Source organism: Stegostoma tigrinum, chromosome 44 (genome assembly GCF_030684315.1).
Source record: "Stegostoma tigrinum isolate sSteTig4 chromosome 44, sSteTig4.hap1, whole genome shotgun sequence".
Taxonomy (NCBI): domain Eukaryota; kingdom Metazoa; phylum Chordata; class Chondrichthyes; order Orectolobiformes; family Stegostomatidae; genus Stegostoma; species Stegostoma tigrinum.
In genome coordinates, this window is record NC_081397.1 from 12,622,364 (window position 1) to 12,638,250 (window position 15,887).

Below are 15,887 nucleotides of genomic sequence, written 5' to 3' on the forward strand. Positions count from 1 at the left end.
ATAGTAGTAGGGTGAGGTTTCTTTTGTTTAACGGAGATCTGTCTTGATTTTATCTGAATACAAAAGATAAGTACTAAGTTATCTTAGAACAGTGTTTTAAGAGCAGCAGAGGCAGTGCTAATTTCTGGGTCTGCATATTAAGGTGCAGGAATGGCCTTTCATAGAGTGATGTGCTCTTTATGTCTGATCTGGGAGATTGGGAAAAAAATTCAGTGTTATTGATGATTCCATCCACAGAAAACATGTTTGGTCACCAATCATGTTGGATCAATAGGTTCGAATGGCAGATACTGGTAACAATGAATTTACAGGAACCAGGCTTGGCCTGCTGAGTTCCTCCAACTCCACACTGTGTTATATCTGACTTCAGCATTGGCAGTTCTGGCTATCTCTGTTTGAGATGGGAAAGCCACAGGAGATTCCTGCACTACAGGCTGGCCCTCCTACGTGTGTGTGGCCAGCATTTACAATTTTGGGATAGCAGTGGGGGGCAAATAAATCAAAACACAAACTGTGTGTTCTGAATTTCCACAGACAGTAGGAACTGCCGATGCTGGAGAATCTGAGATAACACGGTGGGAAGCTGGATGAACACAGCAGGCCAAGCAGCATCAGAGGAGCAGGCAAGCTTGGCATTTCGGGTCAGGACCCTTCTTCAGAAATGGGGGAAGGGAAGGGGATTCTGAAATAAATAGGGAGACATGGGGGAGGTGGATAGAAGATGGATGAAGGTGAAGATAGGTTGAGAGGAGACAGAAAGTTCAAAGATAATGGGAACTGCAGATGCTGGAGAATCCATGATAACAAAGTGTGGAGCTGGATGAACACAGCAGGCCACACAGCATTTATGATGGTCAAAGAGGCGAGATTAGAGCCAGTGAAGGTGAATGTAGGTGGGGAGTTGGGGGGTGGGGGGATAGGCCAGTCCAGGAAGGACGGATAGGTCAGGGGGTGGGATGGCGTTAGGGGGTAGGGGACGGAGAGGGGGAGAGGAATGGTTAGGGAGGCGAGGACTAGCTGGGCTGGTTTTGGCACGTGGTCGGGAAGGGGAGATTTTGAAGCTTGTGAAGTCCATGTTGATAACCTTGGGCTGCAGAGTTCCCAAGCAAAATATGAGACGCTGTTCCTGCATCTTTCGGGTGGCGATTTTGTGGCAATGCAGGAGGCCCAGGATGGACATGTCGTCGCGCCTCCCTATCCATTCCTCCCATCTCAAGCCCCAACACAACCCATACCCACTAACTTCATGCCATCCCCCAACCTGTCCGTCCACCCTGGGCTGACCTATCCTCCCCTAACTCCCCACCTACATTCACCTTCACTGGCTCTAACCCCGCCTCTTTGACCTGTCTGTCTCCTCTCAACCTATCTTCTCCTTTATCCATCTTCTATCCCCCCCTCCCCGTGTCCCTATTTATTCCAGAATCCCCTTCCCCACTCCCATTCTGAAGAAGGGTTCCGACCCGAAACGTCAACCTTTCCCGCTCGGCCTGCTGTGTTCTGAATTTTCACTTTGTAGTGAGAGTGATGTCATTTGCAAACTTCTCTTATATGAAACTTGAAAGGGAATGTTTACAGATGTGTATCTCAAATCAATTACCACACTGAGATCTGGCACCCACTTAATTCATCACGGCCTACATGTGATAATGGGAACTGCAGATGCTGGAGAATCCAAGATAATAAAATGTGAGGCTGGATGTACACAGCAGGCACAGCAGCATCTCAGGAGCACAACCTGAGATGCTGCTGGGCCTGCTGTGTTCATCCAGCCTCACATTTTATTGTCACGGCCTACATATGATGTAGCTTTGAGCTGAAATAAGAACTGTTTATAACCAGTTACACAGCGAGAATACAAAAAAATCCCACATTCATGAGTTATTTTCTTGTTTTAGAATTCCTACATTACATTTTATCTGCCACGCATGAGCTCATTCAGAAGTTGTCCAAATGAAAAATCACGCATTAGCCGATTCTGAGCAATTGGTCACAAACTCCTCTTAGGCATGAGCAAGATTGCCCCCTAAAAAGATGCCGGCGCGTCTGCGCCCTGCGGCCTCTCATTTCAAATCGAGATGGCGGCCATAAACCCTAAATTCTGGGAGTGGAAGAAAAACGGTTTCACTCGAAGGTCGTATTCGGATTTACGTCTTAGCCAACGTTTTTATGAAACTTTTCCGTCACCACCGTGTCCATCACTCTCTTCGTCATGCTGAATTGTGAACACTGCCAAAGACGGTAGGGAACCATATCACCCTCGCCATTGCCTATCTCGCTCATGCTCCTGTCAGACTCAGTACGGCGCCTGTGCACTGTTTTCTGTCCACATTATGAGGAGGTGCCGCTATTGGATGGGGTTTTGGGGGTGGCGGGGGGCGGTGTATAAGTAAATATACGATATTAGATTATAATCCACCTCTCTCTCTCTACCTCACACACACGTAATGGAATGCATGTATGGAAAAAATTCGCATTTGCAGGTACATTCAATTTTGTTCAAAAAGCACATAATTTATGGACAGCCAGTCAATGGTGGCGTTTTATAAATAGCTGCTGAAGAAATAAAATCAGCCTGACTCCAAACCAAAACATAAACAGATTCTGAACAAGGTCTCACAACTAACATGCATTGTCCGACAAAAAATGTCACTTCTTGTAAAACCTTTTGTTCTCTCAGGGCAGTGACTTGACGGGAATTCGGGGATTTACACATATAGATTAATCAATTAAAACCTTATAACTGACTAAAGATTTAAAAGCATGTTAGGTTTGTTTAATAAATCCTCATCAGTAGTTTGAACCTTTGATCTTTGGTTCCCACTGCCAGGTATCCTGGGTACTTGAGTCGTGATTGACTCTTAGACCTGCTGTATTGGGAGGATCGGTTAGCTCAGCTGGGTGGACAACTGATTTCAGCATCTTGGGCTTTATATCCGCAATTTCTGAGCTTACCATTGCTTTGCAACGTTCCTCTTGCCAGATTCTTGGTGACCTTCTTATTTAAGTGAGCAACCGTAAACTCCAGTTAGAATGTTATGCAATACAAAACGGAGCCAGAGGGAAAACAAAATACTTAAACAAAATAAAGAACTGCAGGTGCTGGAACTCTGAAACAAAAAGCTCATGAATGTTGGACTTTTATCGTTCTCACTGTTTAACTGGTTAAACAGTTCTCCTTTTACCTACAAACTATGTAGGTCATGATGAATTAAGTGACACTGTCATATCTTAATGTAGTAATTGATTTGAGATAAAGTCTGTAAACTTTCCCTTTCAAGTTTCATATAAAAGGAGTTTGCAAATGACATCACTCTCAGTACGGGGTAGAAATTCAGAACACACTTTTTTCCTTTTAATTTTCCCCTCCTGCTGTCCCAAAGTTGTAAATGCTGGCCACACGCACTTCCATTCCTCCTTGGGTTGAAATCCATCTGTCCTGTTTCCTTCCAAAATTCCCGGTTTTCTTCCTACTCCCATCTCTTCTGCTTCTCGCCATCACTGCAGTTCCTATCTGTTCATAGAAAATCAAACAAATGAGAGTTTGAGGCTTGCAACGAATCCTGTGCAATTATACCAGGAACTAATCAGGCCATGCTTGGAATGCACTGAATGTTTATGCGTTTGTTTTGTGAGAAAACAAATTAGAATTGCAAATATGCCCTTTACCCAAATGAAACATTAGAATTGGAAATCATGCAGTTAATTGAGCCAGTAGAACCCGTCAAATAACATCCTTTAAAGAGAACAGTCAATGGCGGCACAGCTACCCAGAATGCCAAAGAGCAGTAAATGTTCCCTAGTCACAGAACAGGAAAATGTGCGCAGGCGTAGTGCCATGTGTGACTGGACTTTGTGCAGGGTGACAGCGACGGTGGAGCGTTGTTTCAGGCGGCTCCTGGACCGTTAACAAACGGACAGAACGACGGGGCCGCTGCATTCAGCATATGGACGGAAAAGCTTCGTAAAGATGTTCGGTAAGCTGTAAATCCCAGCACGACCTTCTGATGCTTCCGTTTGTCGCCAATGCCGGAGTTTAAAGTTGAATTCATGGCCGCCATTTCGTTTGATAATGACGGGCGTTAGGGCGCAGGTGCAGCGGCAATGTTTGTTGGGGGAATGCACTTGAGGTGCCGCCATGTTTGTAGGGGGCAACTTTGTTCCTGACTGGAAGGAGTTTACCACCAATTGCTTACAATGAGGATAACTCTGATGCTGCTTGGCCTGCTGTGTTCATCCAGCTCTACACCTTGTTATACCAGTTTATTATCTGAATGGTTATGGATTTGAGAAGGGACACCAGCTTGTGAAGGTAAGCATGTATGCACAGCAGGCGGTGAAGATTGCAGATTGTATGTTAGCCCTCACAGTGAGATGATTTGAATACAGAAGCAAGACTATTGTGCTGGAGTTGCACAGGGTCATTGTGAGACTGAGGGAGCATCCAATAGAAATGTATAAAATTTAGGGCCCTACAAGATAAATGCAGAAACGATGTTCCCAATGACTGGGGAGTCTAGAACCAAGGTTCAAGGTTGAAGGATGCAGCGTAGGACGAAAGACTAAGATGAGCACAAAGATCTTCACCCAGGGAGTGGTGAGCTTGTGGAATTCTCTCCCACGACAAATTGTTGAGGCCAAAACATAGGACTGAAATGTTCAAAGAGAAAGAAGGAACAGGGTACTAAGTTGCATGTTTGGCCATGATCATTTAAATGTTGAAGCTGGAGGAAAGGGCTGAATGGCCTTCTCCTGGTGTTAGTTTCTCTGACTGTATTGATGAGGCATAAAGTAACAGGTGCGAGAACTATTCCCAACATCAACTGGGGTAGTCATAGTGTGAAAGATTTAGAGAAAGTGAAATTCTCAACATGCATCCACGGCAGCTTTTGAAGCCAGTATTAAGAAGATCCTACACGAGAGGGAATGGTACTGGACTGAGTTTTAGGTAATTGAAGCCGAGCAAGGAGTTGAAATATCAGTGAGGGAATCAGTTGTAGACATTGATCATAACTCTGTTAGATTCAAGATTGTCTTGTACTGGACAAGTGGTGAGGTCGTTGTTTCTGACTGGCACAGCCTGAATGGGCTGAAGGGCCTTTTTCTTTGTGTGTGGACCTCTATGATTGTTATAACTTTTGTACTGTTATCAACCCCACCCCACCCCCCACTCTGTCCTTTATTCACTTTGGAGCAATGCATTTCTTGAATGCTGCATTTCTTGAATGCAGCCTTGCAACTAAAATCCCCGATCCCTCAAACCGTTCTGATGAAGCCACCCGCTCATCCTTCAGAATGTGTGGGTAGTCACTGGTTTGTACAGACCCAGAATGCACTCTGTTTGTTGCTATGATGTCATCACAAACTGACAATTGCACAGTGACATCACCCACTCCCTGGGGATTTCCTCAAATGTGGAATTTTTCTGACTCTGGCGTTTCTGATATCTTTACAGGTGCCGGCTCCAGCAGGAGATTTCCAAATTGCAGACGGTGAAATTGTTGAGTGAGTAACTTTGACCATTCTTTTACAATTTTGAGGTTTTCGGTGTGTGCCAGTTATCTGTGGAACGATGCATTACCTCTGGGGCTGGTGTAATTCCTTTACTGTGGATCTGAAGCCATGACCATCCATTACTGTGTGTCGCCTCTGTCCTCCCTGATCAGCTCTCTACCAATGTCTAACCTGCTCTGTTTAATGTTTGTGTTTGTTTGCTGAATGTCTGAAGTTTCTGTCATTGCCCATCATCCAAGTGTGCACTTCTGACTTACCAGCTCCATCTTCCCTCGGTACTTTTCACCGTCAGGAATTGTAGAGTCATAGAATCATACAGTTTAGAAGAGGCACTTTGATCCATCAAGTCTGCACCAAAAAAAACCTAATTTACACTGTTCCCACTTTGCAGTACTTGGCCCATTGTTTTATAAGTTGTGATGTTTCAAGTGCTCAGCTAAATACGTTTTTAAAGGTTGTGAAGTTTCCTGTTTCACTTACCCTCCCAGCTGTTGTATTCCAAATACCCACCACCTTCTGAATGAAAAAAACATAAACTTCATCAAATTCCATCAATCTTCTGTCTTTCCCCTTTTAAATGATGTCCTATTGACCCTTCAATTAAACGGGAACAGATGCTTCCTATCCACCCTCTCTATGACCCTCATAACCTTACAGCAACAGGAGTAGGCCATCCGTCCCTGAAGCCTGTTCCATTGTTCAATGCTGATCTGTCACCTAACACTGTAAAAGTACCTTTAGCCCATAGGATTGAGTTACAGTGAGTTATAGAGTAATACAGCAAAGAAACAGGCCCTTCGGTCCCCGTGTTGAAACTGACCACCAAACTTGAAACTACATTAATCCCATTTACCTGCACTTGGTCAATAGACTACTCTGTTCTGGCTTTTTAAGTGTTGATTCAGATGCTTTTTAAATGTTGTGAGAGTACTCGCCTCCATCACCATCTCAGCCCGTGCGTTCCATATTCCTACCGCTCTCTGGGTGAATTCTTTTCTTCCCCTTAGATCTTGTCAAAACTACTTATTGTTCTCCTTAAACCTATGCCCACTGGTCTTAGACATGTCTGCGATGGGGAAAAGGTTGTCATGATCTGCATTGTCTCTAACTCTCAGAATTATGTACACCTGAAACCTCCCAAATGCATGACCACACAGCCCCCTCTGCCCAATTTACCAGTTGATCAATATCAGACTGTAGCTTGAGAGCATCCTCCTCACTATCACCAATGAGACTGCTTTTCCTGTCAGCTGCATGTCTGTCTGATAATGTGGTGACCAGGATTGTATACAGTACTCTAGCTGTGGTCTGACCAAAATTCTGTACAGCTTCAACATAACCTCCCTGCCCTTATACTCCGTGCCTCGACTGATGAAGTTAACGTCGATGTAGAACAATAGAGATGTACAGCATGGAAACAGACACTTTGGTCACACTCTGTCATGCTGTCCAGATATTCTTAATTATTCAAGTCCCATTTGCCAGCATTTGGCCCATATCCCTCTCAACTATTGCTATTCATGTACCCATCCAGATGCCTTTTAATTGTTGTAATTGTACCAGCCTTCACCACTTATTCTAGCAGCTCATTCTGTGCACCTAGCACTCTCTGCATGAACATGTTGCTCCTCAGGTCCCTTTGAAATCAATCCTTGATGGGATGCCTGGTAACTTGCCAAGCTGGACCCAAAATTGGCTCAGTGCTGGGAAACAGAGGGCGATGGTAGAAGGCAGTTTGTGTGACTGGAATGCAGTGTGCAGTGACATCCCACAGGGATCAGTGTGTTTTTGTGATATTTGTACGTGAAGTAGATAAGACTTGAGAGAGATGATGACTAAGTTTGTGAATGACACTAAAATTAGTCAGGTGTTTGACAGTGAGGAGACAGGTGTTGGGTGACTGGAACATATGAACAGATTGGTCAGAAGGCAGAATAGTGGCAGTTGCAGTTTAACCCTGATAAATGGGAGGTGATGCACTTTGGCAGAAGGAACAAGACAAGGGTGTACTCAATGAATGGCAAAACGTTAGGAAGCTCAAACGAGCAAAAGGTTCACATGTGCTTGTCTGCATATTCCTGAGGGTGGCAAGACAGGTCAATTCATGCAGTTAAGAACATATAAGGGATGCTTCCCTTTATTGATCATTGCATAGATTCCAAGAGCAGGGTGTTATGAAGCAGGGGTAGGTCGAACGTTTGGATAATTAACCCAAAACTCAAGCCCCAATCTGTTGTTATGGGAGTAGAGGTTCCTTTCTAATGGTGACCTTAACACACAGGGAAGCTTGCTGTTAGAAGAATGGTTTAAAAAAAAATCCCTGATCCCCACTGTATAAGTCACAAGTAAAAGTAACAATTTATTTATTTAGCCCTAACAATGATGAAATGAACAGAATTACTGACAAACAGAAAAACCTTTGCCCCCACCATCCCCACCCCAACCCAACCCAACCCAACCCACCCCACCCCACCCCAACCGACCAGGCACAATCTATTCCCTAACTGAACTGAATTCTCCTGGCATGCTGTCCAAATAAACACAAGTCCCACGTATTATAAGCCCAATTAATAAGAATAATAAATTAAAACATAATCTCTCCCAGTTCACATAGAATGTGTCTCTGAAACGCTCTTCCTTCTGTTTGTCTCATGCCATAAACACTCCTATTCCACTGATTCTGCTGTCAGGGATGTTTTCTCAGTGAAGACTCTTGCTGGAAGTGCCGTCGTGAGACCTTTAGTGGATAGGATGGTGCTTTCACACAGAACTTAGTGATTTCTTGTGTGAGCTGGGTGCATGTGAGCTCAAATGGCAGTTAGCTCTCACACCTTTCAGATGGCCATTGGCTCTCTGCCGAATTTCCAGTTGTCCTCTTCCAATTGTCCCTTGATGACCCGTCCATTTTCTTACAATTGCATTGGCTGCTCGGGTTCTGAATTGCTGCTCCCAGCTCATAGCCAAAACATCATAACAAGCCTAAGAATTCCAATTATGCAGCCAATCAGTACATGCTTCCATTTTTGGTACTGCCTGAAATCTGCAACTATTTAGAGACCCATCTTCTGTATAAATCTCCAATCTTAGAAAAGCACTCTATCTTTCTTGTAACTTGCACTCTGTTAACATTAACCGATTCTCTATCCTCAGATACTGCCCGACCTGTTGTGATTTTTCAGCATTTTCTGTTTATTTCAGACTTGCAGCAGCAGCGACAGTATTTTGCTGCTCTTTTGATGATAAGCCCATAAGACAGAGGAGCAGAACCAGAGTCTGCAGAGTCAGTCATGGCTGATACATTTCTCAACCCCATCTAGGCCTTCCTCCCAGAACCAAGTCAAGAAACACACATGGATGAATTAAAAGGCCATTTCTAACAGGGTGGGTGGTGGTCATATTGTGGCCTATTGGTTCCTATTAATTGAGTCACACAAAGTCACTGATTACCATGGAGAAGGAGGCTGCTCTATCCATTGTGCCTGTGCTGGCCTTTCCCCAAAAGCAAATCAGCGATTCCTGTTATTTGCCTTTTTCTTTCCTCTTCAGGGGCTTATTCCAGTTAGCTTTTGTAAGTCTTTGCTGTATCGGATTGAGCTGGAGTGGTGATGGAGGAGAAGTGGCTGAGTTTACCCTGAGTCCTTTCAAAGCCAGCTGGGCCCTACACTTTCCAGCGTGAGGTTGTCAAAGGGAGCTGGACTCTATGGAAGATCGGGTGGCTTAAAAAAAAACACTCCAGACGGTGTATAACAAAAGAAGTGGCTTGGCGAACAAATATTCTGCAGTTGTTGTAGAAACATCGGTGTTAACTTTCCAAAATGCATTAGATTCTGGAAAGTTTCTGTCTCACTGCAAAATAGCAGATAAAACCTCTGTATTGAAGAGGCGAGGAAGGCAGACAACAGGAAACTACAGGCCAGTTAGGGTGACCTGTCATGGAGGGAATGAGAATCAATTATTTGGTGGTATATCACCAGAATATTAATCTGGGGACCTGGGTTCAGATCCTGCCATGGCAGGTGGTAGAACTTGAATAAAACTCTGGCTTTAAGTTGAACGATGGTCAAGAATCCATTGTTGATTTTTAGGAACAAAACATCTGGTTCACTCAGGTCCACTGGGGAAGAAAGCTGCCATCCTGAATGGGTCTGGTTTACGTGTCCAGACCCACAGCAATGTTGACTGTTAACTGCCTTCTGGGCAGTTTATGGATGACAGTGAATGCTGGCCTAGCCAGTGCCGCCCAACACCTCTGCATGAATTTGAAACAAAAACCTGAAGATATAAAAGTGAACAAAAGGATTTAAATGCATTTAGAAAGGTAAGGACTGATTAGGGAGAGTCAGCATGGCTTTGTGCATGAGTAATCGTGTCTCAGTCTGTCGGTTGTGTTTTTTTTTTGAAAATGTGGCAAAGAAGATTGAAGGCCGGGCGGTAGACATTGTGTATATGGACTTCAGCAAAACACTTGACAAGGTTCTGCATGGTAGACTGGTTAGCAAGGTTAGATCATATGGAATACAGGAAGCACTAGCCAGTTGGAATCAAATATGGATTCAGAGTAGGAAACAGAGGGGTGTGGTGGAGGGTTGTCTTTTGAACTGGAGGCCTGTGACCAGGTGGTGTGCCATAAGAATCAGTTCTGGGTCCACTGCTTTTTGTAATTATCCAAATGATTTGCATGTGACGGTATAGTTCATAGGTTTGCAGATGACACCAACATTGGTGGTGTATGGACAGTGAGGAAGGTGATCTTCACTGAGTAGTTTGGGATTTTGATCAGTGGGCTGAGGAGTGGCAGATGGAGTTCAGACAAATGAGAGGTGTTGCATTTCAACAATGAAAATCAGGGCAGGATTTAGACAGTTAATGGGAGGGCCCATGGGAGTGTAGCCGGACAAGGGGATTAGGGGTGCAGGTGCAAAGTCCCTTGAAAGCGGAGTTGCAGGTGGACAGGGTGGTGAAGAAGGCATTTGGTACGCTCGCCTTCATTTGTCACTGCATTGAGTTATTGGAGTTGGGATGTCATATTGCGACTGTACAGGACATAGTTAGAATACTGTATTCTGTTCAGGTCTCCCTGCTATGGGAAAGAAGTTGTGAATCCTGAAAGTGTTCAGAGATGATTCACAGGGATATTGCCGGTATTGGAGGGTTTGGGCTGTGGGTTGGGGCTGGAAAGGATGGGGCTTTTCTTCCCTGGAGCAGTGGAGGTTGAGTTGTGAGGCTTGCCGCATCAACGGCCGTCCCAGGCAGTGCATTCCAGACTTGCACCACCCTTTAGGTGAAAAATGTTTTCCTCCATTCCCCTGTAAAATTCTTGCCTTTCACTGCAAAATGATGCCCAGTGTTATTCACCCTTCAACTAAGGGAACAATTACTTCTTTGTGTTTCTCCAATTTAGTGGAATTCTTTGAGGAGTGACATGTGCTGTGGATAAAGGGAGCCTGATGATCTCTTGTTCTTGGCTTTCCTGAAGGCATTTCACAAGGTACCATGGAAAAGGTGACTGTTTTGAGTGGGAGCTACTAGTTTAGTGGTACATACCGGCCTGGATACTGGATTGGCTGGATGATAGAAAACCGAGAATATCCATAAATGGGTGTGTTTCAGATTGTCAGAATGTGATGAGTGGGGAGCCACAGGGCTCTGCTGAACCTAAACCTTTTGCAGTTTATATCAGTGACTTGGACGCGGGAAATGAAGTCGTGGTAGGTACACTTTGTGTTGCTACAAAGCTATCAGGAAAGGTGGCTGTGAAGACTTAATTTCCCGACATCAGTTTGCAGCCTTTTTGAATGAATATTTCAGGTGATCTATGATATAACAAAATGTGAAATTGTTTGCTTGAGGGGAAAAATGAGAAAAGAAGACAGGTGCAGAATCTTTTGGGGTTTAGATATCAAGGGGATCTGGTGTGAAATACACAAAAGATTGGGATATAATTAACAAGTGAAGATGAAGGCTCATGGAATGTTCTTGTTTATCACAAGTGAAATCGAATAGAAAAGTAAGGATTTGATAATTCAGTTGTACAGGGAATAAGTGAAACTTCACCTCCATGACTATGTGCCGTTTTGGTCTCATTATTGAAGGAAGGATGTAAATGCGGTGGAGATTCAGTAGACTGATACCTGAATGAGTGGAGATAGTAGGAACTGCAGATGCTGGAGAATCTGAGATATCATGGTGTAGAGCTGGATGAACACAGAAGGCCAAGCAGCATGAGAGGAGCTGGAAGACTGATGAAGGGTCGAGGACTGAAATGTCAGCCTTCCTGCTCCTCTGATGCTGCTTAGCATGCTGTGTCCATTGAGCTCTGCACCTTGTTATCCCTGAATGAGTGGGTTGTCTTCTGAGGATATTTTGGACAGCATGGGGAATGCTCACGTGTTCAGAAGAGTGAGGTGTGACTTGCCTCATGTTTAATATCCTGAATGGGTTTTGACAAGGTGAATGTGGACATATTTTCTCCTCCGGCTAAGTCCAGAATGGGGGAAGACTGCTTTATCATGAGAGGAGTTCTTTATACAAGATTAGTGTGACTTTGGAACCCTCTGCCTCAAAAGACAGTCGAGACTGGATCATTGTGTGGAGCTGGATGAACACAGCAGGCCAAGCAGCATCTTAGGAGCACAAAAGCTGATGTTTCGGGCCTCGACCCTTCATCCAGCTCCACACTTTGTTACCTCGGATTCTCCAGCATCTGCAGTTCCCAGTATCTCCGAGACTGGATCATTGAACATTTTTAAGGCAGAGGTGGGCAGATACTTGTTCAGCCAGGGAATCAAAACTTATTGGGTGTAGCTAGAGATTCAAAACATGATCTTATCGGTCATCATCGTATTGAATGATGGAGCAGGCGGGACGGCCCGATAGTTTATATGTTAGCTGTTGTGTTCATACATTTGACACGGAGCCAAATGCGATACCAGGACAGATGCATGACTTTGTATTTTTATGGGGAGACTCTCACTTCCATTAATTCTGTTCTAAATCAATTCCACAGGATATTGGAAGGAGAGGATTTACAGTCGGGGAAACTGCAACCGATCAGGATTTCAGTGTGGCCCAATTTGGTGTAACCTGAATCTCATTGGGTTTTGAACATGGAAGGAGAATACACTGTTGACAGCGGTCAGAAACTGTACATGTGTGATGTGTGTGCACGAGCATTCAGCCGATCATCTGACCTCTCGAAACATAAACGGAGTCACAAGGAGAAACTGTGGAAATGTGGGGACTGTGGGAATGGATTCAGATCCTCGACTGAACTGGAAATTCATCGGCGCAGTCACACTGGGGAGAAACCATTCTCCTGCTCTGAATGTGGCAAGGGATTCAGTCAGAAATCCCACCTGCTGAGACACCAGCGAGTTCACACTGGGGAGAGACCATTCTCCTGCTCTGAGTGTGGGCAGGGATTCACTAATTCCTCCAACCTGCTGATACACCAGCGAGTTCACACTGGGGAGAGGCCGTTCATCTGCTGTACGTGCGGCAAGGGATTCACTTTGGCTTCCAGCCTCCAGACTCATCAACAAATTCACACTGGGGAGAGGCCATTCACCAGCTCCTAGTGTGGGAGGGGGATTTTTTGACACATCCAGCTTGATGACACGTGGGTGAATTCACACTGATGAGAGAGTGTTTACCTGTTCCCACTGAGTCAGTTCAGATAAATGACTGTACATCAGCAGATTGTCTGTGGAGAAGCTGAGTGAGGGGATTCACTGAATCTGCCACCTTGTGGACAGTTCACACTGGGGAGAGGCTGTTCACTTTCTCTGTGTCAGGGAAGGGATTCATTGAGTTATGGAAACTGCTGAAATGTCAGTGAGATCCTGAGTAACTGCCGTGATGAAGGATGTATAATTTATATAAATTTCAGTTTGGAAGTTGGCTTTTATAATAGTGACACTGAATTTGGTTCATTTTCTGAAAGTTTTCTTTGAAAGAAAAAGTGTGAATCCTTGTGAAACAGTGACCTTCCTCCAGCACTGCTCAGAATGCAAGTGGCTGTGGAGCCCCATGTGGAGTGAATGGGAAATTGTTTAGACTCTTGTTGATTTGCAATGGATGAGCAAACATCAAAGGACATTATCTTGTTTTCAGTTCAGAGTAATCAAGGATTGATTTTTCTTTATAAACCCAGGGTTAGAAGGTATTTTGTTTAGTTTGGAGATAGGACTAAGATCAGAATCAAGTTTAGTCTGTCTACTATAGAGAGCTCAGAATAATTCAGTGGAAACAAAAGAACAAAAAGTTACCTGAGTAGAACTTCTGAGGAGGGTTTGGTTTGAGCTGTGATGGTATTAGAAGCGGAAAATGTTTATTCTCTGAAATTTGAGAGTATTCCTGAAAGAAAATTCCATAGTTCACAGGATGTGTTTGGGCCAAACCAGTTCAGATATAATTTAGAGATTTAATATTTGATGTAATTTCTCTGGATTTAAACCTGTGTAAATAAATACGGGCACACAGTTGCAGCAGGTAATCAGGAAGGCTTGTGGAACAATGGCACTTTAAATCTCCAATTTTCTTGAAATAAAGTTGGGATGTCTTCCTGCAACTGTCCAAGGTGCTGGTGAGACCACATCTCGAATGCTGGGAATAATTTTGGCCCCCTTATGGAAGGAAAGGTATTATTTCATTGGAGGTGGTTCAGAGAATGTTCTCCAGGATATTCCTTTGTATGGAGGGACTGTCATGTGAGCAAAGGCTAAACTTTGTGGGAGTCTACTCACTGGAGTTCAGAAGAATGAGAAGTGATGAAACGTATTAAATTAGGCTTGAAAGGGTAAATGTTGAGAGGATTTTTCACTTGCTGGAAGAATCTCTGTCCAAAGTGCATTGTCTCAGAATATAGGGCCACCACCAATTTAAGACAGATGAGGAGGAATTTCTTCTGTGGAGCGTTGGGAGCCTGTGGAACTTGTTGCCACAGAACAGGGAGGCAAAGTCGGGCCTAGTCTAAAATGAAGGCTGATGTAGATTCTTGATGAAGAATTATGGGAAAATCACAGGAAAGCAGCCATGAAGAATGTCAGATCAGCCCTGATTCTGTACAATGGCAGAGCAGGCTCAAGGGACCAAATGGTGCTGTTGAGAAATATTGTTATTGTTGAGGAACATTGTTTTTCTCTCTGTTTTTGTCTTGCGTAATTACAATTTGTCTTTTTTGATTTTGCTGAAGAATCTCTGCAGCGTCACATGACTGACCACCATGTCAACCAAAATAAAAGAGTATCTCACTTGGAGATAGTCAGACACACAATTAAACTGTCACCCAATGTACCAGAAGATGTGGAAATAAAGTGTCATCCGGTATAAAATAATAAATGAAATTCAATTCCACCTGATACTCTAGTTGTTCAATAATTTACCCCATATTTACTCACAGGAGCAAAGACTGTCAGAAGCAGAGTGAAAGTCTCGCTTGCGTACCAGACTAAAGGTGGATATTTACAGAAGAAATCCCTCCCTCTCCCAGAGAGCAACTTTCAAAGTGAATAAAGCTCAAACAGCCCTCCAACTCCATTTTAATTTAATCCCTACTTCCTGTCACGTTTTTCATGTTGTTATTGCCCTGGTCACATTGTGTTTTTGCTGGTGTGAAAAGTCCAGCAGCTGTTTTGGTGTATCTCGGTTCAATTTGAAAGCCTCTCACTGACAGTAGAAAGCCTCATTTACAGCATTCTACCACCAGGCAGAACCCCTGCAGAGAGTTACAAAATTAATTTTAAAAAGAGAAACATATAAAATCTATTTGCAGAACTTGGAGGGAAACAATTTTCTTTTACTTGCTGACAAGGGATGGGACACTTGTTTGCTGGGTGTGAAACTCAGGGTTCGTATTCCACCAGGGTTTGAATCTCCTGCACTAATGGAGTATTAAAAAGGAACTTAAACACACAGAAGTAGCTGAAAAATGACACTCTGGTGTGTAATTTGCCCTTTCTCTGGAGATGCAGGGAAAATGGGATGCATGTGAATGCATCTGAGAATAAGGTGTGCATCGGGTCAATGATCACTTGTTAATTTATGCAACATTTGTAAAATACACAATGCACATTCCCAGAATAACAATGGTTTAACTGACCTAACCTGGATATGCTTCAAGTATTTATTCAGACAAAGCTTTCCCTGATATAATCTCCCCTATTTAAATGTAACTCTATTCCAGTTGTTGTCAGAATTATGATGGGAGAGCTGAAATGGCCATGTGAGGGACAAATGTATTGATGGTGCAGGGATAAAGTCAGTTTTTGTTTTGAATATCTGACTGTGCACAGGATCCCAGATCATAGCATGAGTTTTGAGATTGCTAAAACTGCTATGGTGTAAACAAGGAAAAGAAACGGAGCCAACTTCAG

At 43.8% G+C, this 15,887-nt stretch overlaps 2 protein-coding genes across 6 annotated transcripts in view; both read left to right on the forward strand.

Moving 5' to 3' along the window:
• The window catches only part of LOC132207190 (histone H3-like), a 913,943-nt gene that overhangs the window by 656,029 nt on the left and 242,027 nt on the right, over positions 1-15,887 (forward strand). The gene's annotated exons all lie outside the window — the stretch shown is intronic.
• On the forward strand, positions 3,858-14,873 carry LOC132207200 (zinc finger protein 239-like). Of its 5 annotated transcripts, none has more exons than XM_059642427.1 (4): positions 3,858-3,977; positions 5,456-5,505; positions 10,916-11,016; positions 12,521-14,873. In XM_059642427.1, exon 4 carries the CDS (start codon positions 12,621-12,623, stop codon positions 13,089-13,091), a length of 471 nt encoding a protein of 156 aa, XP_059498410.1. In that variant the 5' UTR covers positions 3,858-3,977; positions 5,456-5,505; positions 10,916-11,016; positions 12,521-12,620; the 3' UTR covers positions 13,092-14,873. The 5 variants fall into 5 exon arrangements, with proteins under 5 accessions (XP_059498410.1, XP_059498409.1, XP_059498413.1 ...); XM_059642426.1 differs by having other exon boundaries at positions 10,916-11,002; XM_059642429.1 differs by lacking the exon at positions 3,858-3,977 and adding an exon at positions 4,191-4,312 and having other exon boundaries at positions 10,916-11,002.